At 39.4% G+C, this 25351-nt stretch overlaps 1 protein-coding gene across 3 annotated transcripts in view; it reads left to right on the forward strand.

Moving 5' to 3' along the window:
* The window catches only part of map2k5 (mitogen-activated protein kinase kinase 5), a 62170-nt gene extending 47181 nt beyond the window's left edge, over positions 1–14989 (forward strand). For all 3 annotated transcript variants that reach the window (XM_004557933.5, XM_012920994.4, XM_004557934.5), the window contains one exon: positions 11605–14989. In XM_004557933.5, the coding sequence (XP_004557990.1) occupies positions 11605–11715 (111 nt within the window). In that variant the 3' untranslated portion in view covers positions 11716–14989. The remainder of the gene's footprint in view (positions 1–11604) is intronic.
* The last annotated feature ends 10362 nt before the right edge of the window (positions 14990–25351 follow it).

Here is a 25351-nt window from a genome sequence, read left to right on the forward strand (position 1 = left end):
TGCAGAAACTCATGCATTCAGACATGTAGACATGGTCAAGGCGACCCGCTAAAGTTCAAACTGAGCATCAGAATCGTGTAGATGGTAAATGGACTCGTTCTTATATAGCGCTTCTCTACTCTGCTTGAGGACTCAAAGCGCTTCATATAGCGTGCCTCATTCACCCATTCACATCCACTCATACAACCACTTTTTTTCCAGCATGTAAGTGCTTTCTATCTAATATTCACACACGCTCATTCTCTGATGAAAGGATCAGAGATCTTGCCAAAGGATACTTAGCATGTAGACTGAATACTGGATAACTGCTCTACTGTCCATCACAATGGGCAAGAAACTTGTTTTTAAGTGACCTGGCTGGTAGTGCCAGACAGGATCGTCTGCATATTCTGGAAATCTGCTGGGATTTTCAGCACTTCCTTCTCAAGATTTAGAGATGGCAGTATTTAGACTAAGGTTTGAAAAACATAAAGCATCCAGTAAGCTACAGTTCTCTGGGTAAAAATGCTTCATTGATGTCAGAGAAGAATGGCCAGCGTGCTTCAAGCTGATAGGCTACAACAACTTAAATATCCATTTGTTTCAAAGGCATGCAGAAGAACATAAACAATAAACACATGAAACTTTGAAGCAGATAAGCTACAGTAATAGAATACTGTACCAGGAGACACGTTAGCTAAGAACAGGAAACTGAGGATATAATTCACCAAAATTAGTCAATAAAAGATTGGAAAACTGTTGCCTGGTGTGGCAACAGTCTCACTTTCTGTTGCTATGTTAGTATGGTAGGACTTGGCTTGAACAACATAAAAGCATAGCGCCAACCTGCCTTGTATCAACGGTTCAGGCTGGCATGTCAGTATGGACCAAAATCTGTGAGGAATGTTTCCATTACCTTGTTGGATCTATGCTGTGAACAATTAAAGCAGCTCTGAAGTTAAAACTGGGTCCAACCCAACACTAGCAAAGTGTAACTAATGTAGTGCCCGGTGGGTGTATGTTGAACAATAAGATAAATACTAAACAATATCAGTCTACCCAGTGACATCAGTGGGTTGTAATTTGATACATTTATTTATTAATTAAGACTAATGGACTTGATTTAATAAACTCGGGCTGAGGAATCTTTGTTCTTTAGTTAGAAAATCACACGATGAGCCATCAGAGAGGCAAGTGTGTGTGTTTTTTCTGTCCTCATACTGATGCATCTTTCATTGTGGACACCCAACCCTGTCGTCATAAGCTGAGTCAGTTAAGGAGACTTTCCATTGGCTCGCTCCCAGGACTTTGGCTGCCGGTATTTGGTGATGACCTGTGCCGGTCTGGGGTTTCTTGCTTTTGGTTCTGGCCTGGCTATTAAGCTGTGGAGCAAGAAAGAGTTGGTGAGGGTTTTAAGCATTTGCTTATTTCTGGGATTTACATGGACACAATATCATCATGCGTATCTGTTTCCTTGTTTTATGTGGTTAATTTGTGCATATGAGTGAAGAAAAACTAGAGCGATGATCCGGACAACCTTATGTTGTTTTTTCGGGATTTGATGGACATTTCATTTCTCCCTCCCCCTTCTCCCACTCCTTCGTTGTCCCTCGTTCCCCAGCCAGCAGCCTTCACGCAGCCTTTTAGCACCCTTGTCAAAGCAGTCCTCCTATTCTGCTTCTCTATTCATAGATGCACACACACACACGCACACAAATTTCATAGCCCCCTTTCAACCCCAGAGACACCAGATGAGCCCCTCAATTTTTTTCACAAAGAAAACCCCCTCTTGTCTCTGACCATCCTCAAATCTGGTTTGAACTTACACACACACACACTCACACAGAACCACAAACGCACCACAAAGACAGGAAGACACTAAATAAACTACGTTAAAATCACAGTTTGACCATTTGAATCAAAAACAGTGGATGTTTGTGATTTACTGTGACTAATTAATGGTAATCTGCCTACATCTACTTTGCTTTTTAGGTCCACTTCCCTCGGTTTTCTCATTGATTTCACTCTATTTTAACTCAGGTTAGACAGCTGGGAAAATGTGTTAACTGTAGTTGCATGCCTTGCACTTATCATGTGTGTTAAAACTTTGGAAACAGTTTTATCCTCCGAGGAATTGGCCTGTTAATGTTTACATTGTTGCATGTGCAAAAAGGATTTTCACATGCCCGCTTGTGTATCAAAGCACCTCTTTTGAGACCATGCCACCAGTGTCTCCTCCTCCCTAAACTTTTCTGTCTCCACCTTCCCCTCCAAATGTTTTCGCATTTCCCCCTTGGGTGTTCACTGATGTAAACTCCATTTACACATACTCGGACTACAGTGCTTCAGCTCAAGTCATTCAGACGTCAGCCAAGTCATTTTAAATGGTGGCTGAAGTCAGAGTAACATATAAATCAATATTTGGAGCTTGTATAATAAAAACAAAACATTATCCTTTTTAATATAACATTTCCTGATTTGACCTTTTTGTTTAGGTGTAAAAATAAGTTAGATAATAGTGAATGCTATTGTTTAACTTAATTGAAAGTTAAATGGACGTTTGTATCATTGATGTGAGGATTAGAGAGCAAGCTATCAGTTCAAAATGTAAAGTTAGTCATTCTTCTTTTTCTCCCTTTTCAATATATCCCAGAATACTTCAAACGTTCTGGGAAAGTAATAGATTTTTCCCCTCATTTTCTCCAGTAGTGGACATTTATACTTTATTTATATATATATATATATATATATATATATATATATATATATATATATATATATATAATAAAAAAAAACTCTGTATATAATGTCTCATAATCCAGTTTATTCATGAAAGTACCTGTGCTTTATTATAACATGTTGATTTGTACTGGACTCTTATTATTAGATTGTATGAGAAATATCCTAGAGAGACCACTCTGGTTTGTAAGTCATAGTACTTCATTTCCCATGCACCTTCAGTTGTATCTGCCTGTTGTACTTAACGGCACTAACAGGTTACTAGCTCTGAGTGTGAATCCTGGCTACTGATTTAGTTACTTAGTTGGAAACTCAGACATGAGACTGACACTGTCACTCTTTTTTTCTTTTTTTTTTAAACATTATTTGGTGGATATTTGAAGAACAGCAGGTTCTCTTGACAGTAACATTAAATATGTATATTATTGTGTTTTGAGGTCACATGCCACTGTAACAGTGTAGCTTTCTCTGGGAACTAAAATTGGTGCACACATGCCCACACACTGGCCATTCATACACTCACCCAGGCAGTTTCCAAAGGGAGCTAGTGATTAGCATGCAAATCTGTAAAGTCCCAGTTATTCTACCTACCTCTTTACCCTTCTCTCTTACTCACTCACACACACACACACACACACACACACACACACACACACAGTGTTTTTTCCAACACTATTCTAATGAGGTGATGACCAGTCTCTTGTTATAATTGCCTCAAACTCCTTTTAATTTCTTCTGAGCGTATTAATCATACATTGAGTTATTTAAAATCGCATAAATTAATCTTAGATTAAACAGACCCTTCAAAGGCTTCAAACAATTAAAGAGTTAGGTAGTATTTCCCCTGGGTGTAGGCCATTTCTTTTTGAGCGGAGCAGTTGCAGGTGATTATCCCAGTTTGATGTGGCCAGACGGTGATTAATGCAACTTTTAAATGAGTCCTTCCCCCAGCTCACCTCTGTCCATGCTCTGCTACAGCAGAAAGTCAGACACCTTCAGTGACCTGACTAAGAAGCACTTGTTCACTCTGTGTTTAGAAACTCTTCCCTCACAGGTTTCATACTTCGTTTAAGCTGCAGAGTTTTAATTATTAGACAGCCGTGTAGAAGTGCACCAGACCAAGTGCACGTGCAGTACATTCAAAATGACATATGCCAGATTGATATAACGGTCATTAGGTTAATGTAGGGTTTGTTTATTTTCTTAGGCATGTGAGCAGTCTGGCAATAAACATTTTGTCTCCAAAAATATTATATTGAACTTCTTGAAGTCTTGTGCTTTATTTTTACTTCTGCTCACAGCTCATAGATATGCTGCATGTGACAAAGAACTCACTAAAGGCTTTTTAATTAGACTATCTGCTGTGGTTCCTATTGGTTCAGATCCTTTAAATTTGATTGGAGGGGTCTAGTCACTCAAAAATGCTATTATATTTATTTAGGCTGCCTCTGATGATCTCAAGTGCCAGTGACTTAATTTTGATTCTTTAGGCCTAAGATAATGAGAAATATCTCATAATAGACTGAGCACTTCAGCATTTAAACAATGCTACTGCATGTAATATTCAATACTGAACAATAACTTAAGTCTTTTTCAAGGAAGCAATTTTTGTTCAGTTTCCATAAAAGCCTAATTTTTATAGATTTAATACGACTGGGGAGAACATAAGGTTTAAGGCCTGGGCAAGTTTGAAACCACAATGTAAAACTGTGGAGGACAAAAAACAAAAACCATGTATCATTTATCCGGCTCCTAATTTTGTAAATTCTGCACTCAGCTTTGGAGTCTCCAGTGTCATTGAAATGCAACCAGATGCTGCTCGTTTTACATTTTCGCTTTTTCATTTGTTCACTTTTTCCTGACACGCTTGCATTTAAATCGCAATTGCCTGACTCAAACGTATCCGCAGGCAGGATATAATTGTATCCAGCCAGCAGGCTGTACGTTTGACTCCCCTGCTTTACAGTGTGAAGTGTACTCGGAGTACTTATTTTTTGGATTATTGCTGTTTTTAAATATAATAAAGCCAACGAGTATGTTGGTACAGTGGTTAACGTTGTTCCCTCACCATAAGAAGGTTCTAGACTATATGGGCAAAAGTTCTGGTCCACATACAAATCATACCTACGGTAACGGCTCAGCCATAGAGACCCATGCTATGAAGCTCCTGCTGCACAGTATTTGTGCTGATGTTAATGCCAAGCATTTCTGACTTTAACACACTATGTGCCTCAGCACCCTGCAACATGCTTTGTGCTACATGATGTGCCACTTTGTGTCTGAGTTGCTGTGGTTCCTAAATACTTCCATTTTGCAATAACGCAACATACAGCCGATCATGGGATGTCTAACGGAAAAAAATTCACAAATTGATTTGCAGCGACTTTCTATTACAGTAAACACACTCAAATTCAGTAAGCTCTTCAAAACAAGACTTCTTATTTTCAAAGGATGCAATCAAGCACCCAACCATATCTGCCTGTTTGATTTTATACACCTGTGGCAATGGGACTGAAAACACCTGAAATATAAGGTTAAGAGGTGTGGCCCAATACTCTTATCCATGATGGATCCTGCTGCAGGGCTGGGGCCTGTCTGTGTGAAGTTTGCATGTTCTTGCTTTGTCTTTGTGGTTTCAGTTCAATTCAGTGTTATTTATACAGCACCAAAACACAACAACAGTCGCCTCAAGGAGCTTTATATTGTAAGTTAGACTCTACAATAATACAACAGAGAAAATCCCAAAAATCATATGACCCCCTTTTGAGAAACGCTTTGGCAACAGTGGGAAGGAAAAACTTCCTTTTAACAGGAAGAAACCTACAGCAGAACCAGGCTCAGGGAGGGGCGGCCATCTGCTGGTTGGGGTGAGGGGAAGTAGACGGGACAGAAGACATGCCATGGAAGGGAGCTTGAGATTGATAACAAGTACGATTCAATGCAGAGAGGTCTATTAACACAAGAGTGATAAAGGTGACTGAAGAAGAAACACCTCAATGCGTCATGGGATTCCCACAGTAACCTACGTCTATTGCAGCATAACTAAGGGAGGATTCAGGGTCACCTGATCCAGCCCTAACTATATGCTTTAGCAAAAAGGAAAGTTTTAAGTTGTCTCCCAAATCCAAACTGGAAGCTGGTTCCATATAAGAGGGGCCTGAAAGCTGAAGGGTCTGCCTCCCGTTCTACTTTAAAATACTCTAGGAACCACATGTAAGCCCGCAGTCCAAGAGCGACGTGGGATTTACATGGACACAGCTGCCAATGAAGGAAAGCCAGTACAGGAGAAATATGCTCTCTCTTTCTAGTCCCTGTCAGTACTCTTTCTGCAGCATTTTGGATGAACTGAAGGCTTTTCAGGGAGTTTTTAGGACATACTGATTATAACAAATCACAGTACTCCAGCGTAGCAGTAATAAATGCATGACTAGTTTGTCAGCGTCAATCTGAGACAGAATATTTCAAATTTTAGAGATATTGTGCAAATGGAAGAAAGCAGTCCTACATATTTGTTTAATATGTGGATTGAAGAACATATCCTGGTCAAAAATGACTCCAATATTTCTCACAGTGTTACTGGAGGCCAAGGTAATGATCCAAGAATCTGGTTAGATATCATATTTCTGAGATTTTTAGGGCCGAGTACAATAACCTCAGTTTTATCTGAATTAAGAAGCAGAAAGTTAGTGGCCATCCAGGTCTTTATGTCTTTAAGACATTCCTGCAGTTTAACTAATTGGTGTGTGTTATCTGGCTGCAAGGATAGATAAAGTTGGGTGTCATCTGCATAGCAGTGAAAATGTATGCTATGTCTTCTGATGATGCTGCCTAAGGGGAGCATGTATAATGTAAACAGAATTGGTCCTAGCACTGAACCCTGTGGAACTCCATAATTAACCTTATTGTGTGAAGAGGACTCTCCATTTACATGTACAAATTGGGCTCTATTAGATAGATTCAAACCATTACAGTGCAGTACCTGTAATGCCTACAGTATGCTCTAATTGCTCTAATAATAAAAATATTATGGTTTACAGCATAGGTGTCAAACTCTGGCCCGCAGCCTAATTACATTTGGCCCGCAAAGCCATACCAAATTACTATTAGAGCTGGCCTACTGGTAGTATACAGGCAATATATATAATGTTTAGTATTAAGCTTTGCTTGTTCCATATTCAGTTTTTCAGCAAAACGTGTTTGAGTCCATAAGAAGAGATTCGTTCTTATATCTGGAGGAAGATTTTTTTTTTCAATAAATATTAATGTTAGCCCGCAACTTTGTTCCAGTTTTGAATTTTGGCCCACTGTGTATTTGAGTTTGACACCCCTGGTTTACAGTATTGAACGCTGCCTAAGGTCTAGCAGGACAAGCACAGAGATGAGTCCACTGTCAGAGGCCATGAGAAGATCATTTGTAACCTTCACTCAAGCTGTTTCTGTGCTGTGATGAGCTCCGAAACCTGACTGAAACTCTTCAAATAAACCATTCCTCTGCAGATGATCTGTTGTCTGTTTTACAACTACTCTTTCAAGGATTTTTGATATGAAAGGAAGGTTGAAGATAGGTCTATAATTAGCTAAGACCGCTGGGTCAAGAGATGACTTTTTAAGTAACACCAGCTTGGAAGACAGTGGTACATGGCCAATTATTATAGATCAGAAGAAGAAATTTTATTTAAAAGCGCCTTTCAAGAAACCCAAAGACAGTAAATAGTAGAATAAGACACATCGTAGAACAATGATAAAACAAAGAACAATTTAAAAAAAAACACAAGATAAAATAAACAAACAATGAGTTCACAGATTGTTCAGTTCACAGGTTGATCATATTTAAGATTGAAGGATTAATTAATGGCAGGATTTCTTTGAGCAGTCTTGTAGGAATGGGGTGTAAAAGACACGTTGATGGTTTGGAGGAAGTCATTACTGAAGTTAACTCCGAAAGATCAATTGGAGAAAAAGATTCTAAATAAATATCAGTGGTACTGCATGTACCATAATGTTAGAATGAATGGCTTTTTGTCAGCCTGGCTACAGCGCTGAAGAGAAACCTATGGTTGTTCTTATTTTCTTCAATTAATGAGGAATACAAAGATGTTCTAGCTTTACAGAGGTTTTTTTTTTTTTTTTTTTATCAAGCAGCAAATTAATTTTCCAGGCTAAATGATGATCTTCTAAATTTGTGATACGCCATTTCCTCTCCTGCTTAAGCGTTATCTGTTTCAAGTACTTCCTATTTGAAGGTCTCTTTTTAACAGGAGCTACAGTATCGAGAGTCATATGTAATAAAAAAGTAGAATTTTTAACAAGATAATCGACTTCTATGGGAGTAGCGTTCAGGTAGCTGGTCTGCTCCTTATTCTAAATTTAAACGTTTTCAGGAAAGCATCAGATTCTCACTAGGTGCCCAGTTCAAAGACATGTATGTTAGGTTAATTGGTGTAGGTGTGAATGTGGGAGTTCGTGGTTGTCTGTCTCTGTGTGTGTTAGCCCAGTGTTGGGCGGATGACCTGATCAGGACATTTGTCAGCTGTTTTTTTGTGTAGGATTAAATATTCAGATTTAGGTTCAAACTTGACCATGGAAACAGTTTACTCGCTCTCCTTGAACTTTTGATGTTTAGTTTTATTTTCTGGTCTTCCTGTGATGTCTTGTATACACTGTTCAGTTCTTTTTTCCTCATTTTAATCATAATTCATCTATTTCTTGGGTGTGATGGGATGTGATGACAGAAAAGAGGCTAAAAGAGCACTGTGAGAAGTACCTTCATCGAGGTCAAATTCCAGCAGATGTCTCTGGCCTTTAGGGTTAATTTCTAGAGTGGAGGTTGGAGCCTGATTTTAAAAACATTACTCAGGACTTCCTTCTTTATTTCTGTATCACTCCCTCTCTACTGAGGGAAGGAAGAATGATTGATGAGATGGGTATTCAGCACATAGGGGCACCCAGGAGCGTCCACTCCGCCCGTCTCATACTGACACACACACACACACACACGCTTACAATGATATGAGAGTAATTAACCTCAGACTGTGTTAACCCCAGCTGGCCATTAGAAGGACAACAGGATTGATGGGACTCCCCCCTAGTCTTTAACAATCTCTACATTTTGTGCATGATTAAAACACACTGCAAAGTGTTTCCATTTTCTTTGAAGTGTTCACAAAGGAAACCGCAGCGAGCAGAGAAAGCAGAAAAGTCAAAAATCAAACAAATCCTGATACTGTCTTTTTTTTAAGTTATCACTTTATTCCCCCTCGGTGTGATTTTTATTTTTATGAACATAATTGTCACATATTTCCCCGTGTAACCACAAATAGACAAGAAGGCTCTCAGGAGGAAAAAAGTGGACCAGCCTGTCCTACTTTATCACTAATCTTATATTGTCTGCACCAGTTTGGGTGTTGCTGGCGGGTATTAAAGACCCCAGAAGAAACAGCTGACAACAACATTACTCACCTTGGAGTCACTTTCTGCCTCCAATTTGAATCACACTAGTCATGTTCTTTTCATATTGACAAGATTTGCATTTTGCTTTTGACCTGCAGCCCTGCAGATCAAGGAAATATAAATGTTAAAGTTTTATTTTTAAAAAAAAATGTTCAGGTTGGCAAAGAAGGTAGAACTCACCTTGATGTTTTAAGGTCAAAATTAATAAGTGGCAGATTAAAATAAAATCACTGTAGCTGGCAATGTGTTCTGTTTATGTAACATTTTACGTAGATTTGGATACAAAGTTTGTGGGTTTGTGATGGTCACAAAGTGCAGTTAAGGACTCAATAACACAACCATAGAGACTCGTTGGCAACCACTTAGCAGCTCCTGGTCACTAGTGAAAGGTGTGTATTCACTGTTTCTTGGATCTGAGATTGGTCACAGATCGGGGTGCTGCAAACCAGTTGTGGGATTCATACTTTTCTCTAGCAACCAAAGGTTGCTAAGGGGATTGCTGACTGGGCTCTAGATGTGCATGACTTGAGAATGCAGGTTTATCCCTCTTGGTTGGTGATTGCCAGATTGGTGCCAGTAGGCCTCTGAGTCTGTGGGACTGATGCTTGAGGCAGACTGGGTCATGTTTTCCTGTGTAGGTATTTATGCTAGAAATCCAATTTGACTTGATGTTGGCCACAGAGACAGGTGGAGATCAATCCTGTTTAATTTCCTCATATATGAATGGGCAGAAGTCTCTTGTCAGCCCTTAGAAACATAGATGAAAGCATCATAGTTGCATTAACTCTTCAACCCTGTAAAGACTGTTGAGATTAACCCTTGAAGCTCTTCTGAATTTGAATTTGAACTTCTAAATTGGTTTCTGTCATATTTCAGGCCTGTTTATTGAACAAAATGACTTGGTTTCCATCAGAAGTTAGTGAGTGTGGTCTCTGCCTATGCAGTTACTCTTGGAAACCCGGAAACTATTCGAATGTTCATCAAATCGTGCCTTTATTGATATATACAGTACTCAGGGCATCAGATGTGGTCTTTATGGGGGAAGGATTGAAAGGTGAATAGATGTTTATACAGACAACATGCTGCTAACATGGCTGAAATCAAACTCTTCAGTAGTGGTACTATATTTAAGTGACGTTAAATATATCTTTTTTTTCTGTTGTTTTGTGTTAATCATTGGCTGATATACGTTATTGTCTCCTGTTATCCCAGATTCATTGACGTAGCTCCGTGAAAAAAAGCTGAGCGTGTGTCTTTGTTTTTTTGCTGAGATTGATCTTCTTACTTTGAACTCCTCCAAACGGCGTGCAACACTGACAGCTTCTTGTTGTTCACGACGGAAATCACTGAGATCAGTGTTGACAAGTTCATTTAAACCGGCCGGCCAGAGCGCTGTTTACCTAATTGGACATCTAGACACTCAAATAAAATTCCTGGTTAGTCCGAGTTGATTTGTCTCATTTGCAGCCTCCTCCCCTCTCACCTCTTGACCCTCTGTGACCTCTGCAACCTCTGGTCCACAGTCCTCCAGATGAGTCTGGTTACTGGGACCGCTGACATGTGACATCTCTGTTTAAGTCCTGCAGCAGTAACAAGTGAATGGTGCTGGAGTCTGACGGCTCGATGGGCTACAGGGTCGTGTTGGTGGGTTTCCCGAAGCACAAGAAGGCTTCAGAATTAGTCTTTATTTTTTTTTGGAAAATGTGTTCAGAAGGAGCGTTCATGATTGGGCTGTGTTTCTGCCATGGCTGTCTTTTATTACAAAGCTCATCCCACATCCCGTTATGACTCACGTAGCTCATTAAACTTAAAAGATATTTGTTTGAAATGCTCTGACAAGCCATTACTTAAACGTTCTGTCTTTAAAACCAAATCTGTTGGACATTAATATTTAAGAGGGTTTTATGATGTTCCCGTTTAAGTTGTTTGCATTTTATCATTTTGTGAATCATGACTCAGATGCAAGTAGCTGCTACACCGTACACTTCGCATAAAGATGTAATAATGTTTGTGGCTCCAATCTGTTTGATAATAAAATAATATTGTAGAATGGGTGGAAACATTTGAGTTTTCTTTTTTTTATGAGAAAGCTCATTACTTGTGTTTTTACAGCCACTTTAGTTCATTTTTTACCACATAGCAGTTATTATGAAGGTCATATATGTTGTATTTATTTTTATCTTTGTTAAAAAAGTGAAAAGTATGATTTACGATATAATCCAGTAAATTTTGTTGCAAAAAAAAAGTAAATTATTACTAGAACCTTAATTTAATTGTCTCATTTTGATTCCCAGCAGCCTTTATTTACTTACAAATACCTTTTTATTTTTTAAAATTTAACTTTGAGTCTTTAAATGTGCTCGCTTTGTTCTCCACAACCTTTTCTTAGATATTCTAAATAGAATCATTAAGCGCTTGTGTTTTTCCTTCATACAGGATCATCCCTTCATCGTACAGTATAACGATGGAAATGCGGAGGTGGTGTCGATGTGGGTGTGCCGCTGTCTGGAGGAGAGGCGAGCTCAGCTGGCTCAGGGACGCATGTGACTTCTTCCTGTCGGCAAACTGTGGTGGACCCGAACGTTTGATCCCAAACACACATCAAAGGATTCAGGGTCAAATACGTCCACGCACACTGGACAAGTACCTTATTATGAATGGACCGAAATCACTAGATGTTACTTTATCTGAACGATTCTTGATGTAACAGACACCCAGGAGCGCGCTCGCGTCCTTTAAACTGAATATTAATCTCTGCATCGACGGGTCTGCACCTGGAGATCCTTTCCATTTCAAGGGAATCCCAAAAAGCAGTGACCATTAAAGTCGGCTGATTTTAAAGCATCAGAGACGAAAAGAAACTTCAAAGCACAAGACTCGGGCGCGGGCAGAGTTACGCTCTGCGTCGATGATGGCATCCCAAATAGCCGTCTTGTGCTTTACTGTTGACAGCCCTCCCATGAATGTTAAGGTTTTTTGCCTGTGAGTAACTACCCATCTGTGTGCCTATTTTTCCAGTGCTATAATTTCTTACCTCAGCAAACTTGATTTGTCACTGCAATATCAAGACACCCCACCCCTACCCCCGAAAATGTACTTACTTTTAGCTCCTGGAGTTGAACATCTGCATAGAGTTTTTCCTGAACTGGTGAGGCTGAGTGTTATCTGCTATATTCTAGAAGCCATTAAGACTGAAGGAAAATGCAGCTAAAAGCATAATCTCCCCTTATAAAGCACCACTGTTTAAAATGCTCTTTTAGTCACATTGTGACCACTAAGTTACTTTAGAATAAAATGTCATGTATTATTCAGAATTAGACATTTCACTGGGTTGCCTAAGAGATCGCTTTATTTTGCTGTAAAGGGAAAATGTTAATGCAGTGTACTTGACACCAAAGACAATATAGACGGTGAATTATATTGATTTTTCATGAATGAGGCAAATGTAAGAGGCCGAGTGACTAAAATGAATTGTTTCAGAAAGGTTTTTATGAAATGTGTAATGCTTAAGTGCAATTAACCTGCATTGCTTCCCCGTATTCACAGTGAACGTAGCTTACAGTGGCGCAACCTGCACAGCGTGTGAATCGATGGAAACAAATGCAATGGGAAAAAACAAGCAAAACATGAGCCAGTGGTTAATTTTTTTTATCAGTTCAACGCGGTTTCATCCTTTAAGTTGTAAATCAACAACCTTTATGAATGATCAGAAACTGAAAGTACATGTTTACTGAAGCGTCACAGATGGGTAATCGTGTTGTTCTTAATGTGGGAAATGCTGAAGGTTGCTGTGTTATTTAGTTTTGATCTGTTTGCACTTCATGTCAAAAATGGACAAACAATTAGCGACCGCAAAGCTCCGAACAGGCTGCTTACCTGTGCGTGGCATTCACGAATCCTCCTTTTTATTTCAGCACCCACGTTAGAGCAGCTGCACAGCCTGCATGAGACCTGCGTCTGATTGAACCTCCTCGTGTAACACAATTAGGCTAATACTGCTCTTTCTCACTCATGGCGTTTGTGTCCACAGCACAAACGCTGTGGACATGCACAGTTTAAGGTTTGAGTCCATCATGTGGAGATAAGAGTAGCTGAGGTCAATCACAACAAGTCCAAGTACAACAGGTTTTTAAACCCATGTGACTGATGATTTTGTAAGTTTGGTGAAAATGTGCAGAAATCCATACTGGTGCATTTAAACTACAATTTAATTAATATTCATATTTGAGTATTTCTCACACACAAAAAGAATGAAAAAGCTAGAGATGGCACGATACCACTTTTTTATGTCCGATATCTGTCGATACCGATATAAATCCGATATAGCATATTTTATAATCAATAAAACGTTTTTTTTTTTAATATCTTGCTGCATTTTAAGTTAAACTCACCGTGGGAATGCTTTACAAACACTCAGAGATGCTTGCTTTACTTCTCTGGGATACCTTTCTCGGAGATTAAATGCCGGTTTGGAAGCACATAGCGAGGCTCCAAATGCTCAACCAGACCGCCTCCAGGTCTCGCACGCCACAGCCGCTCTATCACGTGACGCATATTCCTCCGACGTGCTACGGTTATGAGCTGGGTTACGCCATGTCGCAAGTTTTGTGAGGTGCTTTTGTGATAGTTAATGGACCGGATTACATTTTTTATTTCTCTCCAATATCTGATCCAGTAATTTAGGTCAGTATCGGACCGATACGTAATATGGGATCAGTCCATCTCTAGAAAAAACCAAAAATGTCTTGAAATACAGTGTAAGCTATGTACTCCATGCTTTCGGTACAGTCGCTGTACCGCAGCCGATGTTCCAGCTGTGAACATCAGACAAACACTGGACGTTTATGGAGTGGAAGTTGTGATTGCGCTCTCTTCTGATTCCCTTGAATTTTGTGTGGTCACACCTTAAATTATGTTTAATATCAGTTTAAATGATCTGGTATGAAAAACATGACATCACAGTGTGGTTTTTATTATTATTATTATTATGTTACAGCAGGTAAATCTTTTTTTAAGACATTTTTCTGCCTTTATTAAATGGAAACAGTTGAGACAGAACAGTTGAGGAATGATATGAAACAGCTGCGGTCAGAGTACTGCTCAGTTATTTTGTCACCATCATGAACTTCACGAGTCCTCCCACCATAAATCATTTATTGCCACTATTTGCCTGAAAAGCCTGCAAAAGGAAGTCCAACCTTTTACAAGTTTATTGTTGTTGTTATTGATGTTGGTTTTTTGTCTAGCTTAGTTTTTTAGAAGGAATGTCTGTGCAAGATGCCATTTATTTTCCTAAAGTCCTCACCACTCTTGTAAGTGGTGAAAAGTATAATATGAAGATGTTCCAGTTGCTGAAATGTCATCAATGGAGATTCTTCAATGGTTTCACAAGGAGTAGTATATGTTCTCTGCATTATAGTCTGTTTTTAAATCAGCACTTAATACTGTACATTGGTGGGACATCCACGTGATACTAGGCTGCCCTGTTGCTCATGAACATTGTTGTGGCATTTCTTGCAAAGCAAATGAAACCATGAAGATGGCAACATTTCATATTTCTGAACAGATGTGCACTGTGATGATTCAGAAATGGTCTCACAGACTTTTAAGCAAGAATATGTCATAAATTAAGAAGAAGAAAAAAAAGCTCCTCTCTCGCTCCGTTTCTCTTGTTTCCTCCTAAACTTCAGAACATAAAGTCAGTGATGAGCCCAGCAGAGACACTCGTGCTGTGATGTTGCTGTCTGACTATGGCCTTTCTGTAATTATCCATGTTGGCACATATTCCAGCCATAATAAATAAAATATATTTAAACGGTAACTTGGCTACATGAGACTTTTTATTTGCGCTTGACATTTGACTGTTGAAGGCTGCTGCTTCTCAGTCAGGGTTCTATTTTGAAGGAAAAACGAGGTGCATCAGTTTAAAGGTGTAGTTCTGTGTACTTTGATGATTTAACGCTTTAATATAAATATCCTTCTGACTTTTATCCAGCAATTATTTTTGGCAGCTTGTTTTTTTTTGGTTTTTTACTTTTCTGTTTCTGTGGAGGAATTGTAGATCTTTTCAAGTCTGGCTATGAAATATGAACGAACAAGCTGATCATAAAGTTAATTTGTGCAGCTAAAAAGCTACAGCAGTGGTCCATCTTCATGATGTGTGAAACATTAAGTACACTGAGTGTCTCTTGTTGAATTTAAGCAAACACCTCAACACATACCTTTACAAAGGCTGCAAGACTGTTTCATCACGCTACCGTCACCTGGTTGGACAACATGGCACAATGAAAATTAGTGCGACTGCATGCAATGAGCATCTCAGGGACTAGGCCTGCAATCACTCGCAGTCTGTTGTTGTCTACAAAGCAGATTTGGTGCTTTGGTGCAGGATGCACAAAGTTCAGAAACCTTGCTTTTATAAGAGAATAGAATCAGAAGAGACACGTAGCAGTTGTGCTTATTGGCAACCTGCTTGTATTTATAAATTGGACGACAATTATTTGCCAATCTGTCCCAGAGTGACTGCAGTCACTCCGAGTTGGACCACAGCTGTTTGGAGACAGGTTGCCTCCCACCAGGCAAACTATGCAATGCAACTCCACCTCTGAGCAACCAGCCGTTCACCGCAACTACGTGCAAGAAAAAAAATTTCAATGCAATGCAAAGACCCGGTCATCGCATTATTACTCTAATGTGATCGAGCCATTAGGCAGCCTGACGTCCCTAATAAACTGTCAACAGATGATAAAGCATAACTGGCCTGATTGTGTTTTTTATTCCAATTATAATACCTAGACATTAAAAGTCTTTAGGACGCGGCCCAAACTCTTCACGCGGTGTAAAGTATGTAAGAAAATGAGGCTTTCTTCATTAGGAGTTTGACATTTACACGTCTTGCCATAGAGTGACCCAAACCTGAAAGCACCCATCTCTCCTAAGTTCATTTATAATTTGCATTTCATAATTAATCTCAGTCAACCTTTAATTAACATCTGCTTTATTCTTGGTTATTAATTTGTGCCATAGCCTGGGAAAAGCAGCTTGGTGCAGACAAACGCAATCCCACAGAATGACTGTATTTAGATAACGTTTTTATTTTTCCTCTTAAAGCATCAAGGACATCCTCGACTTTCCTTTTCCTCAACTTAAAAAAAAAAACCCACATTCACGAAGGAGACCTTTGGATAACCCGGCACACCTTCTGCTTCTGATGTTAAACTTCATTACCTCCAAAACAAAAAGTTCTTATCTCTGCTGTAATCCCTTTGTAGTTTATTTGATGAGGAAAAGTAAAAACATGGATGTTTGCCGACAGAAGTCAAGACTTCCAACTGATCCTGATAGAACGATGATATTAATTAATTCATAATGTTTTCATAAAGCACACCAGTAAAAACAAAAGCCGGGAAATTTCTATGGTACAGTGCATTCATAAATACATCACTTCTGCCTACAAATGCTTAGATGTGAAGACTCTGGATCTGAAGAATGCGGTCATGAAAGACCTCCAAACAAGAATGTCACAGAATTTAAAATATACTAATGCAACCCAGAGCTCAGATAAATGCAATGCCGGTGGTGTTAGTGTGTTTTATTTCTGTGGTATGTCGTCTTCATGTAGTGACTGAACGAAGAGCAGTCTTCACTTAGACAAAAACCTTTTATGACATAAGAATTTGTATTTCCTTTTAACAGCCTGAAAAATCTGAAAGTGAAACATCTCAGCAACTACATTTATACATTTTTATGTTTGCAGGTGGACAAACCCTTGGACTTTTCTGCCAGTGCCACTGTAAAGTTGGCATGTGTTGTTTATAATGTGCAACCCCAGTTCTAACAAAAGCTAGGGCGCTGTGTAAAATGTCAAAAACAGAATGCAATGATTTGAAAATCTCAATAAACTCATAGTCTAAGGAGCTTGGAAAGACTTCTTTAAGTTTTCTTTAAGATGTTTCACCTCTCATCCGAGAAGCTTCTTCAGTTCTAAGGTCGAATGGTGGAGAGTCCCAGATTTAAACCCAATGGGAGTGTACGCAAGAGGGACATGGACACCCTATTGATCCCCTACCTAATCACACAAGCCAAGGTGTGAAAACGGGTGTAGGTCACAATCAGCCAAGGTTTCAGGTGGACCCATTGTGAAACCTAGCCCAACCCTATCATGTGATTTCCTGAGGTCAGACGGCCCAGGATGTAAGTGGGCTTTAAGGTGTCTGGGAAGGGATCTCAAAACTGGTTTATAGATGGCAGACGGTTGGTGTCGTAAGCCACCGCCTCTGTTCAAAGATAGTTGTTCACAGTGGACATAGATGGCTTCTTTCACTCCTCTTTCAAACCATCTGTCTTCTCTTCTAAAATATGAACATTGCCATCCTTAAAAGAGTGACCGTTGTCCTTTAGATGCAGCTGGACAGCTGGGTCTTGTCCCGTGGAGGTGGCTCTTTTATGCTGTGCCATGCGTTTATGAAGTGGCTGTTTGGTCTCTCCAGTGTACTCAATAAACTCATATTTTATTCCCAATAAAAAAAGCAAAAACATCTCATTTAAATAATATTTATCTCATGGTGAATTTGATGTAGCACAATTCTCAAAAAACAAAGGTTGGGACAGGGCCATGCTGACCACTGTGTACCATCCCCCTTCTTTTTAATAACAGTCTATATATGTCAGGGATGTCTAACCCTTAACATTTATGATGGCGCAGTGCTGAGCCCATGCAGTCATCTAAATGCCTGTTTTTAATGCACAAAGGACTGAAGATCACAGGTGTCCGATGCTGATTTTCAGCCTCGTCCTTTGCGCGCAGAGATTTCTCCAGATTCTCTGAACCTTTTTGTCATATTATGCACTGCAGATAATGAATAATGCAAAGTTGAAGTTTCATTCCAACTTTTCTAAGACACGTAGCTCCAATCAAATACAAATTCAGTTAATATTTTTAATGATATATTAAAAAGTCTCAGTTTAAGCGTTTGTTATTTTGTGAATAAATCATTCAAAAGTCATTGCATTCCTTTCTTATTTACCTTTTATACAGGATCCCAACTTTTTTTTTCTTCAATTGTGGTCGCAGCCTTCTGAAAACTATTAAAACTATCTAATTGTGTACACACATTTATTTTAGTTTCTAAGTGAATACAAAAAAACTGTTAATTATCTGAGTGTCCATCTGGTGCCACGAAAGGTCAAAATCTGATTTGTTTTTCCTCCATCTTTGCTGACAGTTGAACTGTGCCAGACGAGATGTTTCCTCATTTCTATTGTGATGCAAAGTTAACTTAAACCCTGTCAGGGTTTAAGTCAGTAACCCCCTCCCAGACCTCTGAGCTAAAGACTAGCGGCAAAATTGAATGGAAGATGAGACAACTCCTGTGATCACTGAAACAGTAGACAAGGTTATCTCAATGAAGTGCTCAAATAAGAGTGCAAACAGTGTTATTATTCATGAAAGGTACAGTTTGAGATTACATTGCTTTATCCAGAACCTCAAATAAATGAGTCAATTTTGAGATTGGTGTATAATTACAGGGTGCAAATTAGGTGAATTTAGCAGGGGGTGAATAACTGCATATTTTAAAGAGAATTTATTTAAAATTTCCCAGGTTAAAGGTGGGAAATGCTTTGAGCAGGCCGGTGTGATGATGTCTTGGAAGCAGGAGGAGCAGTTCTTTGTTAGACTCCACTCTCACTGAAAATGTAATTGGATGAAACTGTTTAAACGAAGCAGAATTAACACGGGAAATGGAACTCAAAGATCAGGCTGGATGCGGTAACTGTTTCTCCACCTCGTTTACAGAATTAGTGAGAAAGTTTTCAGATAGCTTTGCACTGAGGAAAAGAGGATGAGGGTCCACCAGTAACAGAATCAGTTACTTTAACAACTACTTTTTGATTGAGGTTAGAAAAGTAAACCAATCTTGTGTATTTAACATCAGTCTGATGAGTTTTTAACAGTAACTTGTGCTGTGTTTTAACTCGTCGCGCTTCATAATTTCTTCATTTAAAGGTTTAATTCTAGTCTTTCAGTCTCGGGAATTTATTGAATTTTTGTTTCTTTTGCAGTTTGGTTGAAGGTGGATATGTACTGACTGTTAAACAGTGTATCTGAACTCAAGTGCAATTTGAAGGATGGTAAATGAAACAAATCATAGCTTTTAAGTGCAAAATAAGTGTTATGAATGTTAGAACTAGATATATAAATACAAAAAAATACAAAAACAGGCAGAGATAAGCCTCAGTTAGAGGCTTAATGCACATAAAAATCAATTCTAAAAAGTCCAAATCATTCAAAACAACAAAATTATTATTAATAAAGGACTTATTGACAAAATATCTTCCATTTATTTGACCCTAGAGAAAAGAAAGAAGAAATGGTCTTACAAGGCTATCCTGCCTGTAGACTTGAGTTGGACTGACAGTATTGACGAAGGAAATGACTTTAAAACATGAATACCGCCAATAAGACGTGCAGCCTGACACTGTGTTTGCATCTTTTTGCCATGTTTAAAATCTTGTACATCTCCACAGTGGGAATTAACAAAACCACTGGAACAAAAGCCAGTGAAGCAGAGAGTTTCTGAATCCAGAAGGGCTCAATTCATATGGAAATATAAATTTCAAATCCACCAATAACTACTAAAACAGCTAATAACTCTGTAAAAAGGGATTAGCCCAGTGAGCAGTCAAGCTAGCACATAGGCGATCTATTTGGTTAATTCCAGATCCAGATGTCCAATGACTACAATATTTTTCTCTATTTAAATATGTAATTGAAATGTGTATGTGTATGTTTTCGCAACCCCGCCCTCTCCCTGATGCTATCCCTAAATTTAGCTAGCCCCCAGTAGGCCCCCAACCAACTTTCTGCTAAGCTAGCAACCAATCAAACTACCTCCTTCCTGCCCCAACTTTCAGCTAACACCTTCCCACCTAATCCTGGCTTTAAAAGACAGCTGCCTTTTTAAATGTCCTTCAGAAGGAAGTTTGGCTTTGGATAAATTGCGCTTCTCCACAGCTTAGCTTGTAAATCTGTTCCTGAGTCAGGCAATGCCACACCTGTCCACAGGAGGCTACTTCCACCTCACGCGGCTAACCTGTTGCCGTGTACAGAGTTATCCAGTCATCCTGTTCCCATCCTGCCTTGCAGTGCAGAACACAACCCCCCCCGCCTCAGGACCTCTATGCACCCACTGCCAGCTTGCACACCTAAGTTCCCCTGACTTACCTCTCTGCTGCTCTGCATTCAGTCTCTTCCTGCACCTCCTGTTTGCCATCTCTTCTGGTTTTATAACATTTGCAAGTAAAATTGTAATTTTTGCTTTACCTTGTGGACTTTTGCTGCATTGAGCTGAACAATGACATTACAAGCATCAAGTGCTTATGATCTCACGAAAAAGAGCTAATGTAAAGATCACATAAGCATTATTTTCGCTGTCACTGTTATATTAAATAAACAGTCTGATTATTCATATCCTCAACAGAGCTGTGGCCTTCACAGCTCTGTTGTGGCACTTAATCTAAGTGATACTTTGCTCCTCGGTCAGAGACCTTGTACGATGCTTTTCATAAAAGTTTCTGTTTCAAAGCAGCTCTACAACTATTGGCAGGCAGCTTAATTTAAGAAATATGCAGCTGTGTGTAATGCAGCAGAGCTATGAAAGCATATCCTGACATAGGTCTAAGCAGCACGCTGTCAGTCAGTGCTGTGTTGTATTGAATGTATAACAGCCCTTTGAAAGAAGTCCCAGAAAGGAAAAGGACAGTGGGAATTTTAAAACCCGTCTATAATTTGGCATGATCTGATTATGCAGAAATTCTTTCCCAGCTTTATTTGGTCATTTAATGAAATCTTTCCTCAGCACAATGATTTTCTGATTGAGGTTACCCGATCCTCAGGAGGTGAGAGATACTATACCTACAATGGTATCTTTAGAAAAAACAACCTTGGACACATTGCTATAAGATCAATGAGAGAGATATCCTAAAATATGGGACGCATGGTGCCAATGAAGAAACTTCAAAGTTTCTTATAATGTAGTTAATAAACTCTAAATATGCAGCAATAAAAAAAAAAGGAAAACACTTTACTGTGATGAATTTTATAAGCCCAGTGATAAGAAATTTAAAATAACAACTATACTGACTAAATGCTACTAATACTCAATACTGTGTACTGTAGCTAGACTAGAAAATAGAACAAAGATTCTTGAAACAAAAGATGAGAAGACATGCATGTTTTATTAATAAATGGCATTTTTAAATAAATGCATTCCGGGAAAGGGTTTGACCTCCTCTCACGGCTCACACGGACAATTGAATTCAATTAGTCAAAATCAGAATTAATGTGGCCAAAATAAAACCCAGTGACTAATGGAGATATGGCCTTGTCCTCTGGTATCAAGTCAAGGCTCTGCTAAAGGCATGAAATGCATTTTGGACTCAATCGAATTTGTAATTATAGTAAGTGTAACACATTACAATTATCTGTTTAAGTTGAACGATGAGTGAACATAAGTGGAACATGTTTTTCAAACAAAAGGTCAGTATCAAACAGCCGATATAGATTTTATAAATGATGGAAGTAGCTGAAAGGTGAAGCCAGTGTGCAAGTGCCTTGAACCTGCAATCTGTCTTATGTCCAGCAGGGGGCAAATCTTTTGTTTGCCTAAAGCAGTCAAATTGTATAAAAGTCAATGAAAAAAAACAAAAAAACAACTTCTTTCTTAATTTGATACAGTAAATGCTTTCCTGATGAAGTCATGGCCTCAGTCGTTAGTTTCAAGTCCTGTTAAACACAACATGATGTCAAGTTCTGGAAACTATGGACTTATTTAGAGTGAAACAGAAGATAAAGCATGTTGTGCTTAACTATCTGAGATTTCCCTACTGTAAAATAGCTCAGTCACAAATAAATAGCTTCAGCTTCAGGGCAGCTAGTAAGACTTGGAAGGTTGCCCAGTGATTCCAGTAAATTATTTTGTTGTTGGAGACCAATTGTAAGTAGTTTGGAAGATCAACTGGTTCCCTAAAGGACCCTCAACTTTTAGGCAACCCTTTCGATCCCAAGGTGTTTGAGTGAATTGCCTGGTGGAGGCAACCTGTCACCAAACAGTTGCAGTCCGACTCAGACTGACTACAATCACTCTGAGACAAACTGGTGAAGGTTTGTAAAGGATCTCATTTATAATCACAGACAGATTACCAGCATTTTTGACTAATCTGATTCAATCTGCGCTGATGGGCGCAGCTAGTCTGTGATGCATCTCTGCAATGGGGCAATCCACTCAACTGCTTGCCAACTAGTTGTGTTCCTAAAGCCAGGTTGCCAAGCATCGATGTCATTGCAGTTAAATCCCCCTCCTGCAGCAACTACGTGACTATTTAAGGGGTAAATTTTGAAATTCTGCTTCTCATCTATGAAATTCTGCCTGGATATCTGAAGGCTAGTAATTATTGTGACTATATTGTATGTGTTTGGAGATAGGAATAGAATGTGATTTTCAACATTTTATCTCAGTTAGTTGCAGCTTTATCACAAATACCCTAAATGCCAACTTGACCCCATTCAGTCACAAAGTGATAGCTGACTGATTCTGCCTTATTGCCATTTTTCACCATCTTGATGCAACAAAGCTGCTTTGAGGACAGAAACTGACTGTGAGGGATTGCAGACCTGGTCCCCGTTTTCAAAGAAATCATTTCAAAGGCAAATTCATTGCAAGTTCATTGATCGCAGTAATTTTGGTCATGCTGTGGACAACTGTTTTCTTTACTGTGGCTCTAGCATAAGTGTGCTCCACCCTCAGTTTCTCATCACATCCTTGCTCATGACATCTGTTTTCAAAAAGGCCACAATAGCAACTGCCAAAATCCCGAACTCAAGGCTTTAAAATGGTAATCCAACAGCACTGTTGAAAATCAGCAGACACTTGGCTTTTATGCTCTTTGAAATTAAATAATAAGAAATGAAATTGATGGAAATGGCTGAAAAACACTTGCCAATGTCAGTCTTTCAGAGCACTTTAAAGTTCTGGTGTCATTTTTAACCTGTTTGACATTTTACATTGTGGTGGGTTTGTACAGTGGTGCTGTGGTTAAGTTTTCCTGCCACCCAGCAAAAAGGTTCATGGTTCCAACTCCAGCTTGGTCTTTCCGAGTGGGATTTGTATGTTCTCCTTGTGCTTGTGTCAGTTCCCTCTGGGTACTCAAACACTGAGAAGAAGGTCGAAGCTCTAAAGTACATAGAGCTGAAGTGAAACTGAGCGTTAAACAACAATGAAAAGCGTCTACTGCAGCCACTCTCTGTGATCTTTTCCCCTTCATCATGAACTCACTTGTTGCTCTCTTTCCTCCTGAGGCTCACTTTTTCGGCTCATCATCATCCAGCCAACACATGGTGTCATTCATGATCGGACCCTCATCCAGCCAAAGCACTGAAAATCTTATCTCATGGCTCATCTGTCCCTCTGCAATTCACAAGAATCACTACTCCTCGGAGAATACTGGTCAGACTCTAGTGAAACTTTAAGCTTCTGTGATCTACTGCATCAGACATGTTCTACTCTGGAGACCTGCACGCGAGCCCACCTTTGTAAGTTGCATACCCATAATCCTTAACTCTGCATAAGCAAATACCTACACAAAAGGACACGAGTGCAGTACCATGAATCCCAGCTGAGTGTCCTTGTTAGTTGTAAGCCATGTTAATGAGCCGTTCATTAAGTCTGGGGATTAGGCTGAGGGAAGGCTGTCTCGGATTGTTAGCTGGTCCCAACTTGAAATATGCAACAACATTTGGATGGACAGTCTAGAGAAGATGGCTGTGTAGACGCACACATCGCAGACACTCTGATGAATCCTACACTATTCTCCCAGCACAGCTATTCCTTAAAATGCTGTAAAATTTGGTGGAAACATCAGTGAACTGTTCAACACTTTGGTGAACTCTTGACTTTTTGTTTCAGATATGAGCACATAAATACTGTTCTGAGTGGTAAAAAGTTGTCACCCTGACCCACAAAGGGCCCCAAACCACTGTTTGCACCTGCATGGGCTCAACCCATGCAACGATTAACTCCGGAGTATTTAAAACTGTGATGTTACATGAACTTCTAACGCACACGTGCTGTCACATCACTGTATTTCCGCAGTCTTCAGCTTGCAGGGAGCTCTGACGGTGATCAGCCAGTCCAGCAGTGTTGCAGCAGCTCTGCCTGTCACAGACGCTTTCTGTCACATGTAAATTGTAGCATCAGATGATCTATGGCTGCTGCTTCGTGTGACCTATAGCGATAATATGTCTGGGATTAATATTTGGACGCTCCATGATCTCATCTGGCGTGCCTCTCTCCGGGATATTGACCGCGCTTTTGTTTGGAGATGCGTCTTCATTTCTGCCACTCCCGGACCTTCATATTCCCAAAATCCCACCGAGCTGCCTCTCCGCTTTTGTACCGGCCGGTGACCTTTTTTCCCCAGAGCAGTCCGACTTGATTAGCACATCAGGCGGGACAATGAGTGGCCGCCATGTACACAGCCATTACCCAGATCCCTTTATCAATGTCCTGTAATTAAAATGTCACCGTTTAATTTTCGAGGCATCGCTTCCCCGCACTCATTCCTCCAATAAAAAAGTGCGATCGAAATGCTCTTTTCACTGGAAACCAAAAAAAAAGGATGCGGAGAAAGTGTTTAAGTGAGCCGAGCAGGGAGGGATCAATAGGCCCTTTAGTCCGAGAGGAGGATTGATTGGTCTCTAAAATGGGATTTATAGGGGTCACGCTTTTATAGGGTGCTGATACAACTGTTAATTATAAAACATTTGGCCTCTTATTAAATCTGTCCTGACTGAGGTGGGCTTGATTTATCTCTTTCAATCACGTGACAGGATTCAAGCATAAAAGTATGAATATGCTTCAGCTTCAGTCCCACAAAGGCAGAAAAAACCCCGCAGTGTTTGAACACTGCAGTTTTTTCTAATGCACTTTTTTTCTTTTTTCTTTTTAGACACATTTGTTTCCCCACAGTGGGTGTTTTTGACAGGAGCCTTCAGACATTTCATTTGCTTTTTTGCTTTTTTGCACTGGACATTGCAAAAAGTGGTAAAAAAAAAAAAAAAAAGAAAGCAAAAACAGACGATTAAATGGGAGGTTGTTAATAAGGCAATAAATCAATAAAATTAATC

Source organism: Maylandia zebra, linkage group LG1, assembly GCF_041146795.1.
Source record: "Maylandia zebra isolate NMK-2024a linkage group LG1, Mzebra_GT3a, whole genome shotgun sequence".
NCBI classification, from domain to species: Eukaryota; Metazoa; Chordata; class Actinopteri; order Cichliformes; family Cichlidae; genus Maylandia; species Maylandia zebra.